Source organism: Anopheles merus, chromosome 2R, assembly GCF_017562075.2.
Source record: "Anopheles merus strain MAF chromosome 2R, AmerM5.1, whole genome shotgun sequence".
NCBI classification, from domain to species: domain Eukaryota; kingdom Metazoa; phylum Arthropoda; class Insecta; order Diptera; family Culicidae; genus Anopheles; species Anopheles merus.
This window is the reverse complement of record NC_054082.1, coordinates 51,852,281-51,877,575: the sequence shown is the minus strand read 5'-3', so window position 1 is coordinate 51,877,575 and position 25,295 is coordinate 51,852,281. Positions and strand designations below refer to the sequence as shown.

At 42.9% G+C, this 25,295-nt stretch overlaps 2 protein-coding genes across 12 annotated transcripts in view; one reads left to right on the top strand and one right to left on the bottom strand.

The window, feature by feature from the left end:
• The window catches only part of LOC121590857 (sodium-dependent phosphate transporter 1-A-like), a 78,462-nt gene extending 53,940 nt beyond the window's left edge, over positions 1 to 24,522 (top strand). For both annotated transcript variants that reach the window (XM_041910959.1, XM_041910958.1), the window contains exon 9: positions 24,247 to 24,522. The gene's annotated coding sequence lies outside the window, so the exon portion shown is untranslated. The remainder of the gene's footprint in view (positions 1 to 24,246) is intronic.
• On the bottom strand, positions 927 to 24,984 carry LOC121590854. 10 transcript variants are annotated; one of them, XM_041910954.1, is made up of 8 exons: positions 22,642 to 22,855; positions 18,769 to 19,750; positions 10,313 to 10,611; positions 9,843 to 10,253; positions 9,540 to 9,723; positions 8,583 to 9,476; positions 7,456 to 7,497; positions 927 to 6,571 (listed from the first exon to the last, which is right to left on the bottom strand). In XM_041910954.1, the coding sequence occupies exons 2-8, from the start codon at positions 18,845 to 18,847 to the stop codon at positions 3,978 to 3,980; spliced, it is 4,503 nt and encodes a 1,500-aa protein (XP_041766888.1). In that variant the 5' UTR covers positions 18,848 to 19,750; positions 22,642 to 22,855; the 3' UTR covers positions 927 to 3,977. The 10 variants fall into 10 exon arrangements, with proteins under 10 accessions (XP_041766888.1, XP_041766884.1, XP_041766879.1 ...); XM_041910950.1 differs by lacking the exon at positions 22,642 to 22,855 and adding an exon at positions 24,761 to 24,984 and having other exon boundaries at positions 8,583 to 9,723; XM_041910945.1 differs by lacking the exon at positions 22,642 to 22,855 and adding an exon at positions 24,657 to 24,751 and having other exon boundaries at positions 8,583 to 9,723.
• Positions 24,985 to 25,295: the final 311 nt, after the last annotated feature.

The window sequence follows — 25,295 nt, the reverse complement described above, 5'->3', positions numbered from 1 at the left end:
TAATGTTTATTTTTCCCCCTTTTTCGTTTATATTCTTTTCCGCAATCACGCAATAGTTCTTGTTCTACAATGTTCTCGTGTTGTTTGTTCTTCGCCGTCGTTACCCTTTACTTTAGCTAGTTTTCAATCAGTAGTTTTAATTTATTTAACATTACTCATAGCCGTAGGGTTCGCTACAATGCTTCCGTCGCTAATCCCGCCGCTTATACGGACAGGAAAGATAGACGTTGTTTTATTCGTTAGTTTCGAATCTTAGTTGGGGTTATAGTTTTCTTAGACTAATTACGCGCGAGCCAAGGTTTGCTCGATCCAGGGCGTGTTTCGCACAAACAGTGTGCGAAAAAAAATAGCCGACAAAAAAAAAAGAAACGTATGAGTTTTTGATGTTGTTGTTGCTTTTTGTCAAATACGGAGAATATCGGTAACGATCTACGTGTCTAAAGTCTTTATTGTATTAGCGTGTTCGAACAGCATGTGTGGTATTGCAAAAGAACACAAGTGTTTTTTATTTTCATTTTCATGTTTTTTTTCTGTTCTTGTTTTTTTAATAGAATGCTTAGCTGAGCGGCTTATTTGTTTTGTTGCTGTTGTTGAGTTGTAGTAGGTTTTGTTTTATTGTTACCTGTATTTTTTTCGTTCTAATGATTGTTGTTAAACTTTAGATTATAATAGTAATAGAAAGAATGTATGTCTTTCAATTTAACCTCGCCAAATCATACAACGCCGTCAATGGAAAGCTTGCTTTTCCTGTGTTGCAGAAAGTGATTCGTACATAGGTTTATAATTTTGTCTTGTATGAAGAAAAAAACGTGTTAAAAAAAGTTCTTTAATTCAAATATTTCTGTTCCATGTTACTGCTGCTGTGGTCTCTGTTTAGATGCTTTTCGTTTCTGATACGCCTTCATCTTTCTCTTTCATTCGTTTCATTTAGCTAAAATTTACAGGGTTTCGAAATTTATGATCTATACTTTTTTACATTTACTAATTGGAAACGCGGTACGTTCGAATGGTTTTTTGCTATTACCGCTACAAATATACAACTCAACTTTGCAGATCGATAAAACGAACTTTGTATCTAAGCTAGCAACATGAAAATGCATATCGTGTTTGAATAATGAAATAAAAAGAGTCGTAGAAAATGTATGATTGTACAAACATGCATAGAAAACTTTCAAAAAATAATTATAAAACTTTACTGGTATGTTCGAATTGATATGCATGCAAATAAAACATACAAAACATAAAAAAACATCTATAGATTCCTTTTTTGCTTCATCATCTATAAAGTTACAGTTGATCACGTTGAAATAGTAATTGTAAAATGGTAATAGTTATTGTTCGAAGTTCGATCCAGTTCAACCTGTACATAACATTCATTCACCTTTTGCTGCTTTTGTATTTGTTATAGCTTCCTATAAATAGCCTTGAAATTTTAGTTCGTTTGTGTATTATTACAGTAAATAAATGCCTGCATGAATTCTGTGATCGATGGTCTCTTTCTTTGAAACAGGCCATCGATTGAACGAAATATTATCGTGGCCATGTTTAAAATCCTAGAAGGATATCAAAAAATAACGTAGCAGAACGTAACATATTATTATATTCTGATTGTAACTGTAATACTTGCAATAGTATTGATTATCCTCCAGAAGAAACGAACTCTGTCGCAGGTTTGATGTAGTGTGTGCTGTACTTCCTACCCTCTGAACTGACTCTAGCGTACTAGTACGTCGAGTTAGTATCGTGGATAGATTGTAGTAGTAGTAGTATCATTGTGTTTACTAGCATCCGTGCACCCGGCCAGCTATTCTTATCTCTGTGCGTTTCTTTCCATCTATGTTGCTTGAGACGATATTTGTTAAGCTTCCGATTTCGATCTGTTTTCTTCTTTGGCTTTGCGAGTGTTTGTTATTGATGCTCAATGTATTTGAAATTTATGCTGTCTGTTTCTAGTGTATGGCGGTTGATTGATATGATTGTTATTCATACTTTTTTGAGTTTTTATTGTTTCGTTGCGCAATTTATGAGTATAGATAATGCCCAAAAGATTAGCTGAACTAAACGGGGGTTTAGTATTTTTGAGCGCGTTGTACTGATCGATTTGTAACATAAATGCATTGACATGAACACCTCCCATCTTAGGTATGTGCATGTGTATATTAGTTCTTGTTTAAATAATGGGCTTAACCTTAACACAAGTTGATGTCTTACTAGTTCAACATCAATCAAATCAATGAGATGATAACATTTATGGAAATGCTCTTCATTCACCCTGTATCTGTAGCTCCAAAATATCTACACTTTCAATGGCGATCGTTCGTATGGTTGTGTTTTTTATTTTTTATCTGATAGTGTAGCGGGAACGGTGTTGAACTATCTCTATTCCTACGATCATTTTATGCCTAAAAGAGAAAATGGTAGGCCTTCACTGGTTCTTGCTAGCAGGTAGCTTTGTGAGAGGAAATTAAACATTTAGCTTAATTTGTAATGATGAAAAGAGTTCATAAAGTGACGAATGAAAATAAAATTACTTTATTCGGTGCATGTGCTATAGTTTTGCCTTGTTTGTCGAAAACCGGCTGTAAGTTTAAATAAAAAATGAAAAACTATAAAAATTGCCATGCTTTCGCCTTACACTGATTCAATGCTGTCTTTCTGCTATGTACAAAGAGATGCTTTAAAGAGTTGTGCGGCTTATGATCTCTTTAGCGAGTAAGTGTCAATATCAGCATGGAGCTGAAATGTTTCCCAACGAATGTTTAAAAAGAAAAACAAAAGTTTTCTAGGAGTAGAGCGTCTTTGTAAGAGCGTGATTGTTGGCGACAGACAATAAGAGAAGATAAGAAAATTGGAGGAAAAGGTTAGCAAATTCAACGCACTTATTGAAAACTGGGAACTTATTGGAACTGCATAGGTTGGATATTTTCCATTCGCATGGCAATTAACAACAATAATTTATCCTAAGGTACGCTTTTTACACCTTCTTTTGGACGAAAATCAACAATTTTCTAGCAATATGGTTGTGGTCTGATATATACAGAACGGCTTGGAGAAAACTAAACTTTGTGATGGAAACAACTACACAGTTTGATACTGTCGAAGGTTTGCATTGTATTTACCATTGCTAGAATTATTTTTTTTGCTTGTTTTTTATCGAAAAGAGTGAAACAGTTACGTTGTAACTTGAATGCTTTAACAGACACGATTAGAATTAGCTACGGCTATCGTGTTCATGCTTTGTTTAGCAACATGTTTGTCAGTTACTCAAATAAAAGAGAGCGTCTGAGAAAAATAGGGGATAATTGAATATCTACTCTCCACTGCACATGATTTTCAACATATCTTCATAGTATACGATACGTGTAATTTTATTATGATTTATCCATTTTTTGTTTTGATATTACTAATACTAATGTTTTCAAGTCAATATAGATCAATCACAGAGATTATTTTTAAGTAATACAGTACCTTTCATCGCGACAATAGCTTGCGACGCACGGTTCGCATTGATGAAGCGCCCGGCCGGGGATCATCTCTCACTTTTTTCCATTGATATTTAGCGCGAGGAAAGTGTAGACCGTTTTCTAGCGTATGTGTTTCGTTTACTAGTTTCCTCCTGTTTTTTTGTCAGATTAGCTGGAATTGTTTTCGTTGCCTTTTCGTAGTTTTCAAACTAAGTGTCGCAAAATGTGAGAATTGTAATACTTCGTAGCAGTTAGAAATGAAGATTGAGAAAGGCAATTCTTGATGTATGGAAAAGAAATTAATTGAGAGCAAATATAAGGTCTCTTACTGCTCGTCGAAGGAACTATACATCGTCTATTGCGGTAGTGGAATCAAAAGAACGAATAATTGCGTTGTCGTATAAGCAGTGCACAACGAATTGTAGCAGTTTTAGACCTAACACCGAGTCGATCATACAAGCGAGAATATTTCCATCGCGCATCGTCGCATTTGACGGTTCCTAGCTCGGATTCCTAAATTGTCCATACGTGAACTTTCTCTGCAACGACACACCAGGACGCTCGTTCGTAGTAAGAAGAAACGATGTGTAGACTGGTAACGTGATGGTTGATCAATGCGTCCAGTTCTCCTTCCCGGAACACGTGATAATATCGATGGTGCGTCGCAGAACCTCCAATCGACGGACTGTCCAGCGACGCGGTACTGGTCGAATGAGCCCACGAGTCAACACTGGCGTGAGATTCAAAGGAGGGTATGGAGGATTTTTTCGTTGCTGATAATGGTTTACGTTCGCCACCACAGATCGGTATACCCGAACAGGTCGCTGGTGCTGGCGGCACATGTGCTGCGGATGAGCTTCCCGCTGTGGTCAGCCCGGAGCCCAGTGAGCTCGTCGTTGCCTGCATCGTTGCCGTCGTCGTCGTCGTTGTCGTCGTCGTTGTTAATGTTGTGAGTAGCGATGGTGTGACAGAAACTGGAGCACAGTTCCAGCGACGACATGGATCGGTTGCATCTTTGCCACTGCCACTGTTGTTACTACTGCTGCCGTGATGGAAGCTTCCGCCAGCCTGGCTCTGTGCCGTCAACTGTTTTGCACTGTTAAAACTAGACATCTTGCTACGTCGTCTACAATTGTCTGTTGTACTGCTTGTCCCACTAGTTGCCACATTTGCTCCCGACACTGTTCCGGGGGGATGCTCTGGTTCAAGGGACGCGTGAAGATGCTCCTCGGAGCTGTCTTCTTCCTGTATTAGCAAAGTCGTATCGTTGGACAGTTCCGGATCATCCTCGTCCAGTTCCGGTATGATGACAAAGTCGTCGACTGTCTTGCCACCGAGATTCTTACATTTTAAACTTGACACTACCTTTAGCACGCTCGGACCTGCCAAAGGCTGACTGCCTGCCGATACATTTTCCAACCCGTGCATACGGCGCTCTTCAAGTTCATTAAATTCTTCATCATCATCCGTCTCCTCCTGGATGATCGGAGCCATAGATGAACCGTAGCTTGGGCCGAGCGAATCATTGCTTCCACCGAACTGACCTCCCAAACCTCCGCCCGATCCCATGTTGGACAGGTTTGCTAACATTAATCTCCGCTCGCGAAGTTCCGCCCGTAACTGATTTAGATCCCGCAGATCACCGTTGAGCTTCTTAAGATAGGGGTCGACGATCGGAGGCGATTCGATTGCGCCACCTGGGCGAATTCGGCAATCAACCGCAAATACGTCGTCGTCTTCATCGAAACTTTCGTTTCGCTTTTTTTCGTTTTCCAGCTCCTTCAGCAGCTGCGCGCTTAGTTTTTCGGCAAAATCCACCAAATGTTGACGCGAGTCATGGTCGTCTACGTCAGTAGCGTGCGACAGTACGGATGAGCCGGTTGTCGTATTGCGCAGTCCATTGAATCGCATGGGTTTGCCATCGGTTCCGACGCGTTCCGGTATCGCCATATCCACAACATCTTCCAGCTTGTGTGCGACAACCGCAGCTGCTTCAACTAGTGGCGGAATAGTAGGTACTCCTACAGCAGGAATCAAAATGCCCGCATCGGTAACGCCTGACCCACTGGGTTGTGGTTGTTGTTGCCCAGTTCCGGTTGCATTGCCTGCAGGAAGCGGAGACAGCGATGGGCGGAGTGCACTGATCACACTATCAATAGAGTCGGGCGAAGATGGTTCGCTCGAGTCGCTGTCCAGATCGTCCGTCTCCGGGTTAAACAGCTCAAGCGAGAGAAGTTTTGGCACAGGTACGGGAGCCGCCGTACTACTGCCGGCGGCTGCCGAGGTCTGTCGGCGTAGGATTGGATAGTTGCCGCTGCGGCGAAATTTGGGTATCGGAGGCAAGTCCTTGATCTGCTGGCGTGTGATCTTTTGCGAGTTTGCCTTCTGAGGTGAAACATGTGGTTTGCCCTCAGTGCTGGAGTTTCTTCTACTAGCTGTCCTGGGTGGTTCAGTTTTGCTAGCGCAAGTACTCGGTGTCGCTTTAGTGGTCGTCGAAGCGATTGCATTGTCGGCAGCATTCGTTCCAGCTGTTGTACTACGTATAGCTGTTTCGGACATGGAAGGTTCTGTCCCTCCAGTGCTGCTCCTTCCAGGAGGTTCCTTAGTGGCCGTTTCTTGCTGTTCAAGTTGCCAGGGTAGTATAACCGTATCTTCGAACGTGAATTGGTTGCTGTTAGAAGCAGTAGAGGCAGAGCTGAACGGGATTTGCTCGTCTGTCGAATCGGAAGCAAACCCTACACAACCGGATTTGGTTCGGGGAGGCGCCGGTGAGTGGGCCGGTGTTGGGCAAGGCATCACCAAAGGCGATGTTGGCACTGATGAGGAAGGCATACAGCTCATCGCTGCTCCAGAGCTGAAGAAATCGGCCACACTGTTCGTTACACCGTTAGCACCATTTCCGCCACTACACGTACTACTACTACTACCATTACTTCCGCTTGCCATACTGCAGCTGCCGTTCGATTGCACTTGCTGCTGCTGCTGTGGTTGCTGCTGCTGCTGTTGCTGTTGTTGTTGGTCTGGTTTAGGAATGTAAATCACAGATGCAAAACTATCCTCTGATTCAATGCTGGTATCACTCTGCAGACTACTATCCTTGGATGAATCTGTACCATGAGCACGAGAAGACGGGAAATAGAACAGAAAAGAACAGGTATAGATGTTAGTACGCTCTATGTCAACAAGTCTTACACTACGTGCCACAAATCTAATAGAGGCAAGCGGAAGAGTGGTTCCCAATAATAATTGTAAAATAAAATTAGAACTAAAAGGTAGAATGCCAATTCAGGTAGGCTAATGCATAGAGCATATATAGTCAGAAGCATGACACTGGAGCTTAGTCAGGTGCTGTCCGAGGGGATGAGGTGCAATATCGATAGACATGTAAATTTTACGAGTATGTAAATTATACAAAGAACGTTTAAAGAGCTCACAGTTTGGATGGCTGATTCTAATGTAAGGCGTGTTAATATAATATGATAGATAATATTGTCGAATGATAATGATGCGATCGAAAGATATATGATCGATTTTAACGCCATTGCTGTTTTCTACTGGCACAATCGGTGACAATGAGCAGCTAATGAATTGTTTGCAATGTAATGTAATGAAAGGTTTTTTTCACACATTTGGTGATAATGTTTGCAAAGGAGCAAAGCTAAAATATGCTATTATCTATCTATCCAAACCGCTCACGATAACGCGAAGCTATATCTAAACATTGCAACTAATACACACTGAACAAAAACTACTCGTCAATCTAGGTTCATCTAGGTTTGTAGGATTGTACATGCTCATCTACTAGCTTTCGCTAATTCACTATGCTTTCCGTTCGGGCTCATGCAGACATTGACGCTTTACTTTACTAATTACGCCACTGGAAACCACATCGGCTCTAGATCGAACTAATGCTACCGGTTATTTTGAGAACCAGGCTAATACGTTTAACGATTAATACTACGAGCTAGAAACTGTACGGTTTTGTAGGTACCCGCAAAACGTTGTCGTTTAATGAAAGTAGAACGAAAACTGTCTGTAGAAAAGAAATAGATGAGCATTACCAATAGTAGAAGGATGGAATGTCATGGTTGATCAAGAGGTTGATAGAAAGAGAGATAGAAAGAGAACAATAGAAAGAAAGAAAGAGAGAGATAGAAAGAGAAAAGATATAGAGAAGAGAAAAGGGAAAAGTGAGAGAACAAGAAACAGTGACGACAGGTTACTAATAATATAGGTCGGATGTTGACGGATGTTAAATATTGGAAGGATGTTAACTTGCTTCGGAGCTTCTTCTACTTGCGGGGGAAAGAAAAGTGTGCGTGATACAGAACAACAGTGAATGAGATATCTTTTGTGTGGGTGTGTGTTTGGTGTGTGTGTGTGTGTGTGATGTTTCCTAGCGTGATCGTAACGTGATCGGTGTGTGCTGTGAGGGGATAGGTGAGTGAAGCATGTGAACAACATGACATAGTACTAGAGATAGAGACCATTCGCAGACAATACTGGTACAACTTGGATCGAAGCCATCGAACAGGGAGGGCCTCAAGCACAGTCTGCATTCACAACAGTAGAAACACAATAAACGTCAGATTTTAAACACAGCTCATGAATGCAGGATCGAGGATCACAAACACGTGTAAGGAAATGGTGGAACAGACGTAATTGTTGATACACAGCCCCGTGAAGTGGTTGCAGGTAATGAGTATATGCAAACAGTGTGACATGTTGCAAGAAGGTATAGGTAACAGTGATAATAGTAAAGTGTGATGAACACGTGGAAAGAGTGTGAGAGAGAGAGAGAGAGAGAGTGAGCAAAAGAGAGTGGGGAATGTGATTGTCGTAATGCCTCAAATGGTCTCTCGTTCCATCACCGAGAAGGAAACAGTTCATTTTCCTACTTCCTTATCGTGTGTAATGGGCGTAGACGTGAGGAGAAATCAAAGGGGTTTCAAAACTTGAACTAGAAGAGAGCGTTTGAACTAGATCGATTGTTATACGTCACGGATGGAAGGGTCAGGATGTTAGAGACAAAGAGATGGAAAAAGGGGTAGAAAAGGATGGAAGTGGTAATAAATGCCGAGGTGGCTGCATTGCGAGGCACGAACAGATGCAACTTACCGGAACCACTTTCCCTCGAATGTCGCCTCGGTTTGGACGCTTCGTCCTGGCTGCTGCCCATCGAAGCCAGGAGCTTATCGTGAGCGATGGCGCCGTTGCCGTTACTGCAAATGCCATTGCCGTTGCTGCTGTTGCTGCTGGTGCCGCTGCCGCTGGCAGAGTTATTGCGGGACAATCGGTGGTGTCTACCGGAGTCCCCGAACCGACCCGCCCCACCGTGCTCCGGATACATTCCGGCCAGGCAGCTCGGGCAGGCACTGCAGTCGCCCGAATCGTAACCGTACGGCGGCCGACCGCCCGGTGGCCCATGCGGATTGTGATGCAGATGGTGCGGGTGATGATGGTTGGGGTGGTGATGATGGGGATGGTAATGATGGTGATGATGATGGTGATGTGGATGGCCACCACCGGTACCGCTGCCGCCGCCGCCGCCGCCGGTCGGTCCACCGTGGTATGCGGCCGGCGTTGCCGCCTTGATGTTCTGTATGATCTTAACGAAGCCGTTCTTAGTAACCCGCTCGAGGCTGCCGGTCGACGTTTTAAGCTTGGTTGCAAAGCCCTCCTTGATTACCTGCAGCCGCTTGGTAAAGAGCGATCGGCACAGGAAGCTCTCGTTCAGCGAGATTTGCTTCTGTATGCGCTTCCGGATGCGCTCCTTTTCGCGCAGCCGGCTTTCGGCCATCAGCTCTTCGTTAAGCGAGCTCTGCTTGCGCAGTAGCTGGACGCGCGACTCATTGCGCAGCCCGTGCTCCCGATAGGCTTGTGCGGAGGACTCGGTAAACTTATAGTCCACGTCGTCGCACAGTGACTGTTTCTGTTTCACAAGCTTTGGTCGGCGGGACACTGGCGTCGGTTCCGCGGCGGGGGTCGCTTTCGATTCAGGTATTTGAGCACCTAAACTTGGTACACTTGAACGTGATCTAACTATGGTTTTTGGTGGTGGATTTAGTATACTACCTAAACTCCGGCTCTTGAGGCCAGCAGACAGCGGCGGTTCCGGCAGGTCGTCGAAGTCTTCCAAGCGCCTGAGCTCGATGGGCAGATCCTTCGCGTCCTCGTAGTCGAGGCTGCTGTCGTGCTTAGTTTCCCGTGAGCTCCACGACTCCAGGAACCAAGGACTGCGCTTACTGCCTGCGAGTTTCTGTGAGATCGAGCGAGAAAGAGAAAGAGAGATAGAGAGAGATCATGCGGGAAAAAATTAGCGAACGCTCGGCAAAGAAGGTAATCCTGTCAACGAGCATCCCTTTCTGAGTATGATACCTGTATTGCACGACGCACAAAGCTGTAGCATGTTTCACCAGGCGAAGATGAGGACAAGCTAGAGCTGTCCCCATCGCCGGCCGAACGACTCGAGTTAGTCGAGTCCTCCGTATACGCGTGGTACGGCGGCAAGAAGTCGTCGTCATCTTCGTCGTCCGAAATGCCGCCGGTTTTACAGCGGGGTGGTTGCCAAGGTACGAGTACGTCCTGCGACTCAAAGCGCCGGTGTCGTTGCTCCAGTGCCCACACGGTTATGATGACGCGACCCCCAATACGTAAGATGCGTGCCAGCTCGCGTATGGCTCCGACGCGCCGTTCCGTGGTTGCGAAATGATGAACCACTGCCAGTGATAGAACCGCATCGAACGATTCGTCACGAAATGGCAGTTCGAGATTATCACATATCGCTACCTAAAAGAAGGTTTGCATTAGTTTAGTACCTTAAAGAAGGTTGCATTTAGTGCACTCACTTCACCACCCTTCCCATGGGCAACCTGCGTCAGGCGGTAGCACCGATCGACACCGATCGTGTAGATGAGTGGATTGAAGCCAGAAAGGTATCGTCCGTTGCCACAGCCGACATCGCACACGAGCGAACCAGGCTCTAAACCTCCCAGGAATTGTGCTACCTTCGGACGAATCTGTCCATTCGGTTCCTCGCAGTTTTCGTACACGTCGTGGACGTAGGCTCGCTCGAGGGCCGCCGAACGACCACTGGTGTCCGTTCGGCCGCTTCGCTCCGTCATCGAGCGGGTTTCAGTCGTTTCCTCTGTATAATAAATACAACACAAATAAACCAGAGAATAGTTAACAAATGGAAAACTGGTTTACAATTTTTTGCAAAAACAAAAAAATCAAAACGGTTCACATCCTGGAGTAACGTGGCAGCCAGACTTAGTTATCACACCCGGTGTTCAATTTATGCAAATCATGTTTATGAAAAAAATCATCCTAGGAGAGATTCACCGGACCTTTTAGCTAGAGTTAATTTCCACGTACCTGCTAGTAATTTAAGAAGCTATAGGCTACTAAAAATTGACCAAACTAGACGTGCATATAGCGATAATGAACCTTTGACTGCGATGGCTATCAGATCTAATGCACACTATGACTCTTTTGACTGGAATTCCCTGTGTTAACCTGTATTTCTTGCTGTGATACTCTTTGTTATTTATTTTGTGCTGATGTTACATTGTACCGCGATTGCTACCCTAGGCAACATAGATAGTTTATAAGATGGCCAATCACTTAACAAATACAAATAAACAAATAAACAAATAAAAAGAAATATTATTGATTGTACATGAAGTTGCAAACCATAATATTAACTGACTATACGAACATAGCTTTCAAATATTCTTCAAGATGTGTGTTAAAAAAATTAAATTCATATTTCTTTTATTTACTATTTGCAAACATATTTTTTTATTCACTTGATGGACAAAAAGCTGTAACCATCCATTACATTAGCTATTGGCTTGCTTGGCGGTTGTCGTCATCACCGAATAACATAAATAATCAGTAGAAATTTAATTTAGAATAATTTGATCACTTCTCACGATTTTCATATACCGCTTCGCACCGCTTTTTATCATCTCATCATACACAACATAGAATTCATTCACGGAAATAGCGACTGGGACGTGTCACCTTGTAAGCAGTTCTGCCTCGATATCTAAGCTAGCGGGCGGGCTTATGGGAACGAAATGAAAACATATTTTCACAAATGGAGATTTCGTTCCTTCCATGTGCTGCGATCTGTCGTTGACAGATAGCACGACACGAGGAGGAAACGACGACTAAATAAGTCGCACGTAATGTATTTCTATCGCAGTAAAGCGAGAGGGGTCTTTTTTCATTCCTTGATGGATTTATTTTCAGCAGAATCCCATTTCTAGCGCCTTCGAATTACTCCCGAACCTCAGATCACTATGTATGTAAGATAACAAGGAAAAAATGGGATGCAAATACTGTATCCATTTTTGTTAATGAAATGGAAAATTAAGGAGATCTCAGCTACCTAAGTTTTGTTTAGAGTTGAACGATATTTTCTTGGTTTGCACACTCTTCACTATGGTGAGCAGTATTATGCTCTTTGAAGCCTTGTTAGGCCTAATAATCTTATTAATAAGTATGAGTCTCCTGCCACATAGTTTTTAAGGATTTGTGTTTTTATCACAAGACAAAAATCTGAAAACAGAATCTTGTCTTTTTTTAACATACTGCCGTGCATACTGAGCTGCGTGCGAATATTCCGTCGTTACATCGTATTCACTTATTCAGCGTAAGATGAAATATTTATATTATAGTACTGCCGTACTAGTGCCTCCTACTCTTTTACTCTTACCGTAGGTCGCTTTCCCCTATTTTGATTAATGTTGGTTCCCGGTCGTACTTGAACCCATTACGTATGGGTCAAGGTACAAACGAGTACGAAAGAAACGCTCATTCTCCTGTACAGGAAAAAAAGGCTTAGCTTCCCGAGGGTTTCTGTGACTTGCAACCATAAGCGCTGCTTTTTCGTATGTCCCTCTACCCAGTTAGTGCTGCGCCTGAAAATAACTACAAACCTTTCCCTCGCTCGTCTTGTTATGTTGGGAGACGAGACAAATAGACGTAGAGCGAAAGAGAATAGCTCCTGTCCAAGAAACTCGACTGCATTACAAAAACGGCGTAGGTTTATGCACGCAAACGCTTTCGTTGCATGCCATCCCCGTGTTCGCCTGGGTTTCCTTCACAAGAGGTGATGCTAATAAGACCAGCGAATCGAGGCTAAAGCGAATGCGGGCACACGGAAAGGAACATGACTTGGGCCACGACTCCTGCTACTACCCTGACCTCGCCACTAATCTTGCGATCATTATCCCTACCCAGGCGAGGACGTTGGGCAAGAACAACCGAACTCCGGCGGCGGCTCCACGTTTACTTACTCTAACGATGGTCAAATTTAGCACCAATCTGGTGCATTTGGTCGATATATCTTTCGTACGATGTGTACCATTTGCTTTCTAGCTTCATTTTTTCTTTTCTTTTTTTGGTCAATGGCTCGGAAGTGAGTGAGTGTGTATGATTGCTTTACTTATCGTTACAACACTCAACGTTAGGCTGGGTGAGGGAACAACATTTGCCGCAACGAGAACTATCTAGGCCGCAAAACGGTGCGGAAATTTGTGTAGAAGGCCAACCGTCTATTCGGTGGCGATTTGTAATTTTACGGATCGAAAACATGTTTTTGCTGCAGTTTAATTAGGCGCTCCACGCTGCATGTGATGCAGTGCTTGGTTTTCGTTTGTTTTTCGTAAGGATGTTACACATTCGTCCTTGAGACACTGCAATTTGACTGACGTGAGTGTTCGGTACGTAGTGCTCGTTTAAACTTGTTGGTTTACCACAAGCATTGGGAATTATTTGAATTTTAATTCTGAGCCTCTTCCGAATACGTTACAGTCTGATTAGGTCGATAAAAAGTTCAATGGCCCACATGTACACTACTGGGCTTTCTGCATACTGATTTCATAAACACTGATATACGAATGTGTGTTGAAGTTTAACGTGTTTTACGTACCTCTGCTATTCGCGTTACAAGATTATTCACTAATCCAAACAGCAAAAAAACATGAACTCGATTACCGCTTAAATAAGCATAAATAGCTATAAAAATAAGCTTCCTGTCAGTTTTCCTTGAGCTACTGTTTTTGCTGCAGCGGCTCCATACCATTACGTGTACACGGCACAAAAAACTCCGTTCCCGAGTCGTTAATTGTATTTTTGTCTCGTCTTGGTGGTAGCAAATTAATGCTATGTGGGTAAAGATCGGCCCACATCTGTTAAGGTCCTGACCAACCCGACGGCTTACATTAAGTTGGACCGATTATGAATAGTGATTGGCTTGGGAAGAATGAATATTAAACCAGGCGTTAGTGTATCTGCCCTGGCGGTCAAAGCATTCAATGCCAATGAGCCATTCCGAGGTTGTGCGACAGTTTCGAGACTGTTGCTCTAGTGTTGTTGGAATACAATTGTAAAAGAGAATTATATTTCCACCGCAATAGTTATGATTAGGTGGTTTAGAAAATAAAAACCAAAACCATCAACATTAAACCGTTGAATACTAGTTTACGAATACAATTATAAAACTATGTGCAGCCATCAACTAAAATAGGCCAATAGTAAAAATACTAAGTACTTATCTTAGCTAATTTGTAACACCTTTCGATTTGCAGCATTACTAAATAGGCAAGATATTTATTGGTAATCATTTCTAGAAATTCAGACACACATGTGTACATTAAGGCCAGGGTCTTTGAACATGTTGCGGCAACATTTGTTCAATGGCAACATTTATGGATTTTCTTATTTATTTCAAAAATTGTGCACAAATTTGCTCCCAAAAACATTTTTGAATTAAGTTGAAATTATTTTTTATCCGTTTTGGTAAGCAAACAAGTCCGAAAATGTTCCTGCAACAAATTAACATGAAACAAATCGAATTGTTTCACTTGCAACAAAAATGTTCCCGTAACATGAGTTTGACAGTTCCTCCATACGATTTGACAACAAATGTAACATTTTCCTAGACCTGGGCTTAAATAAAAAAAGGACTTAAATGTTTCATGTATTGATACTTCATTACGATCTCTCACTGTAAGCCATGACGAACCGTCAAAAACGTTCGAGAAAAACTATGACGAACTTGTCATCCATCAATATACTGTTAGTAAAAGTTATGTGGCTGGCAGAGTTCCTCTATATTTGTAAATGATTTTTTTTGTGATCAGCAAAAGTGTTTGTTTTGTAGAATTATCCTTTAAAAGTTTTAATAAAAATATCATTGATCTCTCATCTGCTTCGGTTTAGGGATCCGTATTGCTAAAAATATGTTTAGATATAATTCAAAGCATCAATAACTGAACTCCTAAAAACTAAAATAAGGAGCGCTGCCGTCATCAACACGCACAACTTAACAATATGCCCGTGGTGGGCTAAATCCTAAAATGGACCGTCCACACGTGGCTGCGTGGTACTGACAAAGTTTCGAAAGCCTGTACAGGCCGGCCTGTCCGCGTAGGGACGTTACACCAAATAGAAGAAACACTGAAATTCGTTGATTAATTCACAAAGAAGGCAACTAATAGTAAACTTTATCTTGTCAAGCACTTTACAAATGAATCACATACTCTGATAAATTATAGTATTATATATATGAGCTCGTATGAAAAGCAACAGTAGCATGTATAGATTGTTTGCCACTTTTTAGGACTTGGGAAACTTTGCTCCACTATTTCCTGGCGATAACATACGTAGCTCGCGAAAGAATTTCATTTTTAGGAAAGCTTGTAACAATACAATTACAATTTGTTTTCCGATAATAATGATTAAATTTTCAACAGGCATGTCTAGCATAAAATTTTAACATATTTGATCAAGAAACATTGAAAAAGTCTACAAAATATATATTTTCAATATATGTCGGCCGCGAAAAATATACATACAACGGAGTAAGTGGTGATCCACAACAGGGTGGCGAGTACTGGTGTAGATGACGTATTTTTTTTTGCGTTGGTTCCAGTAAGAATCCTGTTCCAGTAAGAAAATTTGTTACGAATGACAGTGTCTGAAAAACACTGAAAAGAGTTTATGTTCCGAGCATTCGTTATTATTGATCACCAAACGATTATTCCTAGGCACTCGGGTCGTCGCAAAGGATGAAAAATGTACTATTACAGGAAAACGAAGCGACAGTGCGGATGAAATCAATAGGGTGAAGGAGAGATTTTTCTCGACCATAAATGCTACAAAGGTCAACCAGGCCGCTAATAGGAAAGTATGGTGGTCCGATGTGTATGGCGGTCATTGACGCCTCCGTACGATGTCATTCGTCGATCCATGTAAAAGGATAAGACTCCCACACGAAAGACAATCATTATGTTACTCCTCCACGATCCACGACAAAACTCGTTACCGAGTCGGAGCTGTTTTAGTTGCACCGTTTCGTTGCGCCTGTTTGGTAAATTGCTGGCCACATTCCAACCACTGCGTATTTTGGCATCTTTAAAACATTGCTTGCTGGTATGCCGCTAGTGCAACGAAGAGTTTTGTTGTAGAAAGGGATAGAAGGTTCTGCCGGCCCTTGGTAACAGCGGTGCTGTTGGTGAGATCGTTGCAAAATGCAATGAAAGCTTTCGTCGTCAATGGTAGGATGTTTGCGATGACATCCTTGTTCAACTCACAACGAGCGTCAGCGAGACATAAAGGGTGGAGGAATATTTATGTGGTGCACCCACGACACTAAATGCTTTTAAACAAATACATCCAGCCACCCACACTTCCAGTCTCATGCGCGCTGATAATCATAGACCATTTTTCTGCAGAAATGACATTCGAAGGATTGTTGGCTAGCGTTACTGGGCAATCACTACAAGCGAGACAAGAAGACTTCGAATCTTGGCTAACTCTTGGGAAAGCGAGAAATCTGAAACAAAAATCTCATTCCACCCCACCAATTCTCTTGAACAACGAACTGGGAGCAGAGGCGGGGGCGAGAAAATAATAAAACAAATTGACCCTTTCGAAGTGGCAGAATGGGTTGAAGAGGCTTCTGGCCTAGCTGGAGCCAACCGTGCCGACTACGGCGCTGAGGTCTTTCCAGAGCCAACCAAAAACCCACCGCAAGCAAAAGGATGGCAAAGAACGCTGTGAAAATTCGAGGCGGTTTGGCTGGCGCCTGATTTACGCGCCTACCAAAGTGCTAAGGCTCAGCGGCAGTGACCATCTGTGCGCCCGATGGCTAGACGATGATGTCCGGAATCTTCGTCCCAAGTGAACGCACGGTGCGACGTACGGAATAGCGCGACAACGGTTCTTCGGCAGTATATCCTTTGGTATGTTTCGGGTCGCCGTAATTTCCGTACGGGTTGGACTATTTTCACGTGCGTTAGATCCGGTGTTTGTGGTTGCGTCATCCATCCGAGGGTGGTTCGGCGTCAATCCGATAAGTGCTCTGGAAAGATTTCCGGAATGAGTGAGCCATCAAACGATCGGCTAATAAATGACACCAATCGGTCGAACGTTAACCATTGGTTTGACGGAACTCAGCCGTCTAGCCGAAATTGGGGAACGGCAGTTCTGGGATTGAATTTTTTACCCCGCCATATTAAACCACTGCAATTGAACGACAGGTCATTGAATGGTAGGAACGGTTTTATTGCGATTTGATTATATTGGCCGAAAGGGAAAGATGGCCTGCGAAGCAGTTTAATCATTCGGTCAGTCCCAAGCACACTAGTTGGTACCAAATATGCAATGCCGCATTGGAAGCAACGCTTCAACTATATTATGTGGTAGTACTTGACGAAATAGAAATAGAAGAAGAAGACCTGCGGAAGAGCGTAATTGCTGCAGAATCGGCCCTTTTTATTATACCACACGCGTACAGACACTATCCAGACGGCCATTTGGCAGCAACTGATGACAAACTATTGCGTTCGTGTCGGATCTTTTTTATTGTACAGTTAAGCAAAGTTGGCCATTTCTGACTAGAAAGACTACAGCTGAGATCTTGTGAGATTTTTTAAATATGACCATCGTTTAAAACGGTGATGCCCAAATTGTCTCTACCAGTAAGCGCTGGAAAATGTGTAGTCGGCGGTAGAAGTGACATAGTTTACAAAAGAGTGATGTGGATCATCTATAATGATAATTTCAACGTCTTTTGTTTTCAAAGTCTCTGTACGTATTGGTAGTTTGTCACGTTTAATACCTACTGAGTTAATGACTTGATATAATTAATTAAATTAACAATACTGTGGCTACATCCACAACATGATCGAAACTGTCGGTTCCTTAAATCCATGAAAGGTATATTAAACATGAAGTATTAAAAACATATTTGGGTATTTATTCAGCTTTTTAGTCCAATCGGACTGCTGCAATGGAGTCTACTGAACCCAGAACTCAACTTTATGGGATATTTGCGTTTTTGTTTCCACAAAAAAAAAAAAAATATTAAAATAGACGTTTCTCTGGGATAACTTTAATATTCTAGGGTATGATGATAGCAAGAAAAACTAATTAAGCGATGTAATAATATGGACCGGTCTTATAATACAGTCGTCATCTCGTACGACTTAACAACATTCCGGTCATGGGTTCAAGTCCCGAATGCACCTTGTCCCCATACGCAAGACTGACTATCCAGCTATGGGTAAATCCATAAGTTACTGAAACCCAAGCCCCCACTAATGATACACTAAGGCCTTGACTAAAGAAGATAGAGAAGATAATATTGAAAGGTAAAAATAATTTTCAGCAATTTTTCAGCAGTTTTCAGCAATTTCAGTATTCTAAGTTACTAGATTAAAACGCTATATTGTACAAAAATAATTTGTAAATAATTTATGAAATAATGTGTAAAAAGGTAACGATAGTTGTATGTCGCTGTCACTTTTTCCTTCTTCGTATTCATGTATAAATATATAAATGTATACTATGGAGTAAAGAAATGATAATTATTAATAACCTGATTCCACTTGGTTCGAAAATCAAAGGACAAGAAAGGAAACAAAGGAACCTGTTTGTATTAGACCGATTAAAAAGTTTAAACGTATCGTGGAGTGTTCATCCTATTTTTGGTGCTCCGACCTATGACATCAAGCCTTATACATGTTTAGAAGTAGACCTACAAATTTGTACCGCGTAACCGGGGGTAAATGATTTCGGTTTAGGTATCGAAGTACACAAAGAAGAGCCACACTTATTAGCCAAACTATTTGCGATACAATATGTCTTGATGTACACAATATGGCAAAAATAGACTGCTGATGATGGTGATATACATTCTATTTAATATACACACATTTGTAAAGGACGAAACGAATCCCATTTGTGTAACTTAGTGGTTTGCTCTCAGTTGTTCGAAATCACTTACCCTCATAGCTGGCACCTCCGATTTTGGACTTAACTAACGAAAAGCTGGATGCCGTTGAGGAGGTTGTTAGGGTTCCCATCAGCTTTCCGTTGCTCGGCGCCTGATCGATCACTTCTGATCGTCTTTACGTCTGTACACGTTTGTTTCGCAATTCAACTCTGCCGTCTCTGTTCTAGCGCTGCAGATTGGTTGCTTGGGTATGTTCCTGGGTTGTTCTGTGAGCGATGGCTGCTCGGATGTAGAGTCGCTCGGATCGGCACACCTTCCGATGTCTACAGCAGACACCTTTTGTGGCACTAGCTGGTGCCCCGTGACTGTCGACTGGAGCAATCATTCGTCATTCGTCCATTTACTGGGTTTCCGGTGTGCAAATACGAAGATACGATAGCCAGTAGCAGTTGCTTTAAATCTGGGTACTTTTTCTCCAACACACAGCACTGGCTAAGCGCAGGTCGCCCTTATGCTAGCCGATCAACTGCTCTTAATCAGTACCCTTAAATTCCACGATCACTTCGATCACGTTTGGTTCGATTGGTAGTGCGCTGTTTTCCGATGCTAATGTCGGTTGCTTAATTATCCGTTTCGTGAGCTTTAAATCATCACAAGCAATAAACTACACTTAGCAATGTATCAAAACTGTTGATGCTATTCTTTTACTTTAGACAAAAGATTCGTTAACGAAATCATACGATATTGCACATACTGAAAAATCACTTCAACATCACTAAAACTATTAAGACGTTCACTGTTCATTCGATGTTCAGTGTTTTGCTCTTTCCTCGCTGATCGAATCGACTGTTTTACAGAGGCTTCCTTTCCGGTATCATTCCGAAACAGATCTTGAACCATTTAAGCACGCTGCTCATTATTCACAAAGCCCTTCGAAGAGAAGGATTATTTACGTACCAAACATATTTACACTGCTCGCCTACACTCACACATTACTTGGGATAAAAAACTACACTTTTTGTACGATGCCAGCCTGGAAAAAAATGGGAAAACCGTTTAACGGAATAAGACATAAAAATTGCAAAATGGCATGGCTAAAAGCCCTACTAGCTTCCTGGTCGCAGTAAGTTGTTGAACTGATGCTTCATACTTGGGAGCTGCCCCCGGGCAGCATATTCCCTCACGTCCCAGGACATTTTATACTAGTCTTCACGCACCGCTGCTCTCTCGCTTGTACCGAAACCTCCACGGCCAGATTCTTCTTATGTGTATGTGTGTGTGTGAGTGTATGTTGGTGTTTCATGAAATTTTCGCTTCGCGGTTTCCGTTTCTTGATCACGAACATTCAATATTTGCTCGGGTTTGGCTGGAAACTGTTCGTACAGAGGCAAATCAATTTTGCGACATTTTCATTACGCTTCAAAATGCCGCCAGTTTGCAAGGGGAGTAGATTAAGCAGGGAAGAGTGCCTCACCGTACTTGTGCTCGGGGTTAGATTTCCTGAGCAATCGCTTTTCCTATACCTTTCGCTGGGTCCTATAAGCAGCCGCCGTTACCGCTACTCTTATCGGTCGGGATTCATACATGCCTCTCACCAAAGGGTACAGAAGGGGTTGGGCGCACAGGCGAGGGTGGAAAATCACGTAGTTCCCACGTGTCAGCCGAAATCGTATAGCTTCTTTTTTTCCATCTGGATTGTAGGGCTCAGTGTGTGTGCATGTGTGTTTCGAAAGTTGCTGCATTGGTTCAGTATCATTTTGCTACGGTGAAACCGTCGTCGTCGTTACTCGCAAGAACTCGCCACACACAGTACAGAGGGTAGACTTTACACGCTTGGTCTCTTTCCCGCAAACAAACTAAATCATGCCGAAGCTTACTACAATCGGGAAACGACGGGAACAAAGTTTCTCTCCCCATCCCATGCGCGCATCAACGGAATCGTCCGCATTCGGACGTCGTTAACCGGCTGCGATTGTGCAAAAAATAATAATAATAATAAAGAAAAAAATGCGGCAAGATACAGAAAAAATCGCTACGGGGCTCGTCAGCGTGTTTCAGGCAGGGTCGCGACACAGAGAGGGACGCGAGTTTATTTCTTATCATTTTAGATGAGAAAAGCTACTTTGCATAAAGTAGAGCATTCATGATGCAACATTAGCAAACATGAAGTTGACATTTAAATAGTATGTTTTAGTTTGCTATTGTAGCTTCGTTTTTTATATAATTGTTTAAACGTTAAAAGGTTATAAAAACAGATACAACTCAGTTGCAGTTCAGGGAACAGCGACTATATTATATTTTTTTCGTTGAAAGTTTGGAGGAGCAACGAACAGCTATTCGTTGAAAGTATAATGTTGGTTTCCACAAATGAAACGCCAACCAATGGTGACGGATATTACCACATACATAAAAGCCGTACGAAATAAAAAGCAAATATTGAACTGCTTCCCTATCAGCCAGCGCTGTGTTCCCTACCTACACGCTGTGGCAGCTGCTGTGCCTTTATTACCAAACCTTCGCCTGGTGAAAACGTACACATTTGCACGCGTTTTTTTTTTCGATAGCTATACAGTATCATACATGCACTGAAAGCCCGCGACACGCACACAACGAAGTTCGTAAACACTAATGTAACTGCGGGCGCAAACTCACAACTGCTCCTACTAGCTTGAGGCTTGATGTTGGAAGCATCAATCATCATTATTTCCACCTCATCAGAATATAATCTAAATAAATGGGAAAACTGTTCATCCAAAGGCTAAAGTGTGCCAATGAACAAAGTCTTTGTGTGTGTGTGTGTGTGTTTTTTTTAAACAGAAAGCGTAACAAAGTAATGAAAAGTATGAAAAGGCTTTCCTGTTCGTATTGTATTGGGGGAAAACTGTGGCTCGCTCGCTTTCCCAACACACAAACGTCATAGTCACAAGTTTCACGAGTGCACGACCACATATATAGACACACACACCCACACACACAAACACATATCGTCTCAAAACGTGGAAATGAAAAGCATTATTTGCTGGTGTGGCGTATAGGATTCGCGTCAGAGTCAGGACATGCCCTTGTCTAGTTGGAGAGAACCATTTCTAGAGAGGTAGTTAGAGGATATTAAGCGAGAGCGAAACTGTTATACTGATAGTGACGAACTGTGGCAATAAGATTGTAATATGCACTAGCGTTTCATCTGCCCGGGTGAAAACGTTTCCATGACAATGGTTTAGCTCAGTAAATCCTTTTCCGTTAACCCGATAGCCATCTTTGTTTTATGATTGTCACTTCCACAGTGTATTGAGCTTATTTATCTTCAACCCGAGTGGAGCAAAGAAACATACTCTTTTGCACAAATTCACACTCAAAAACACACACACACTCACGTACACACACACATGAGATATTATCCTGGCCACATTATACCGCCCCGTGCGGATGTTTGTTTGATGGAATTGGTTTCCTGGAAGTAGGTCGAGGCAGAAAATAGCTCCAGATACTAATGGGCAGCACGAAAGAGACAGCGCTAGTATGGTAACGAAAACGAACTTTATTGCAGTGGAAGGTGAATCCTTCCATTTAAACTGATTTAAACTGAAATAGCCTTCTCATTCTGACTACAACACGTCGCTGTTCTGCAATTTGTTAGGTAAAGTTTGCCTATTACTGCTGCAAGCTACCCAAGTTGCGACGAACATAAAGTACAAAATACGCCACTTACACACTGAAAGCGAGCTGGGACACGGTTATGATGGCGCACATTCTTTCACGCACACTTGCGACAGGCGGGAACGAATGCGTCCCACAGCCCATTGTTCACTTCACAGTTTTGTTGGTTTTGACATCAAAAAACTCTTTTCACCCCTACTGCACAACACCACAGACACTGCAAAATTGCTTAAAGTTGTGGCACTCGGTGAACAAAAAAACTCTTACCGTTTGGAGGGTAAATGAAATAGCCCGACGGATTCTACTATGACCACTTGCACACACTGCCTATATTACCAACACAAGGATCCGCAGACCACCACTGCACTGTACGCTGGTGTTGGTGCAATGATGGGTGATTTGAAAGAAGAGAAATAAAAGAAAACGCCACCCGTCAGGCCAAACAGGCTTCCTGTAGTTGAATTGGTGGCCGTCGCGATCGGATGCGAAAACCCTTCTGACCGAACGGGACGCGAACGGAAAACCCTCAACGCCATCGTCATATACATCGTGCTCTCGAGCTCTAGGGCTTGGTGTTCATCCGAAACCCCGAACCAAACACGATGTCAACTGCTTTCGCATGCGTTGAAACGGCACTGGGCGTCGGTGCGTGCGGGGTTGTAGGTGGCAAAGTTTTTGTGAATGAATCTGATTCGAACGGCTATCGGACTTCGAGAGAAGAGCGCGCGAGCACTTGGCTTTGTAGCACACCGGATTTCGTCAGCGGGAAAATGGTGAGGATTGCTGATCGAGAAATTCATTCGATTCATGAAACGCTATGCCAGAGTCCAGCGTTATTATTTTGTTCTTTTTTTTCGTTATTATTATTTCTGGGGACCAGCGGAACAGATGCTCATTAGCCTTTGGAGGGTTGGCACGATGAAACGATGAATGAAATGAACACGATACACAAAACACACAACCACATCCCTTGTTCGCTTGTAGGTAGGGAAGGGTTGGGAGATGTTTCGTTGGGGGGAGGGGTCCCGAGTAAATGTTTACTTGATACGAATTTAATTCGACTTACACGTTACTCAAAACTCTTAAAAATCAGCTCCACCGGAAACAAGATTTTTCTTAATCCACTTGAAAGACCTGGCGTCTCCATTGACTATCTTGAAAAAGGTATAAGCTTATGTTGACTTAAAAATATGCTAGTGTTAACTGTACTACTCAACGATGTTCTAATTAGCAAGCTTTTAAATGCCCTGATACTCTTCTCACACGTGGGGTACGGGCGTAGTTACACTTCAACAACGCACATCGGAATCCAGCATACAACACGCTCGATTTGCCACAAAACCGCCGAACCCATCAGTCTAAACGGTTAGATAACAGTGCGTCTTATCATCTCGATAAACCCATTTCGGTCGTCCTGCTGGCGCGATGTTCTCCTCCTTCCGGGGTTTACTTCATGACGATGTACGACAAGAAAAAAACCACCGCGCACTGCGTTGCCGGCCACTTTCAAACCACAGCAGCGCCGGTTGCGGTTGACTTCGAATTACAACTGCGTCACATTTGGGGTTCGGGTCAGCTGCAGCTAGGGCGGTGTGAGTGATAAAACAGACTCGAATGGAAACGCCATCGTTTCGTTTCGCTTTGGCCTACGAGAAAAGGCCCGGTAAGAAGGGCGTCCGTGCTGTCCTAGCCTTAGCTGCTCTGTGTGTTTTATCTCTGGCCTGTGTGCGTTTGTGTGTGTGCGTGTGTTGCAATTGATGTCAGTTTCAAGAGCAACCGCACATGCGCTTTTGTCACAGCGGTAGACCATTTCCGAGGTTGATTCCTTATCGTAGCTATATTACACTGTTTTGTATTTCCCTGTCGTCCTAGGTCATTAAATAGGTACGAACAAGCAGAAGAGCACGCTTTTTGTACTTTACCGAAACACAGTCGTTGATGTTGGGTGATGTAAAAGCATAGAAAATTGCAGAATACTTTTCCTCCTCGAGCATGAGCTGGGCAAGTTTTGAGTATTAATCACTGTTTGCATACATGAAAGAAAAATTACACATTGTTTTGCAGTACACACAATGAAACACAAAATGAAGTCTGTTTGTTCAATTGTGATACTACTTTAAAGCTAATAAAAATTACGGGTGAATTCAGTTTTTTGTCTTTATCAATATCGTGGTTAAACAGTATAATAATTATAAAAACACTACTCGCAAAACCCAACCAATAGCATTGTTGGTAAAACGGTAACCAGATCGCTTTGCCTACAGGGATGAACATCTACTCACTACAACACAATGCACTAGACTGTTTTGGAGGTGCTGTAGTTTGTGGCCACCGGCAGTGCATCCTAGACGACACACATGCACATGCACTCGCGTTATTGTCGTACGTGAACTGTGTTGCTTCGGACATTCTGGGGCTGCTTTGGTAAACTGTCGCGAAGAAGAGGAAGAGTTAAATCCTTTTCTGAATGCATGCCGCCTGCCACTGCTCAAGCGGGGGTAGTATCCGTTACGGTTGCAGCCGTGAACTTGAATGAGCTGCGCAAAGGATTTCCTTCGTTGCACGTAATACTACGTCCGTTTGTATGCCTGCAGTGCTAATAGGGGTGAGGTGGGAGGGAACAACCCAGCCAAACGTGTAAACGCTCACACCGAACAGGGCAATCCGGGACGAGCGAACAGCAGCTGCTATAGAATGGAGCTTTTACGGGTGACATTCGTTTGAAACCGCCCGTCAGCCATTACACACACGCATTCACAACAGAAACGCACACAAAGAAGCGCGGAAATTTGGTGAATGGCGAAAGAGAGATCAAATAGTGGACGAAGAGACGAAACAACAAACCATATCCCGACACTTTCGGCCACGGGATGGTTGTAGTTTGCGTGGGCAGCAACCGAGCCGAGGGCTCGATTTACGTC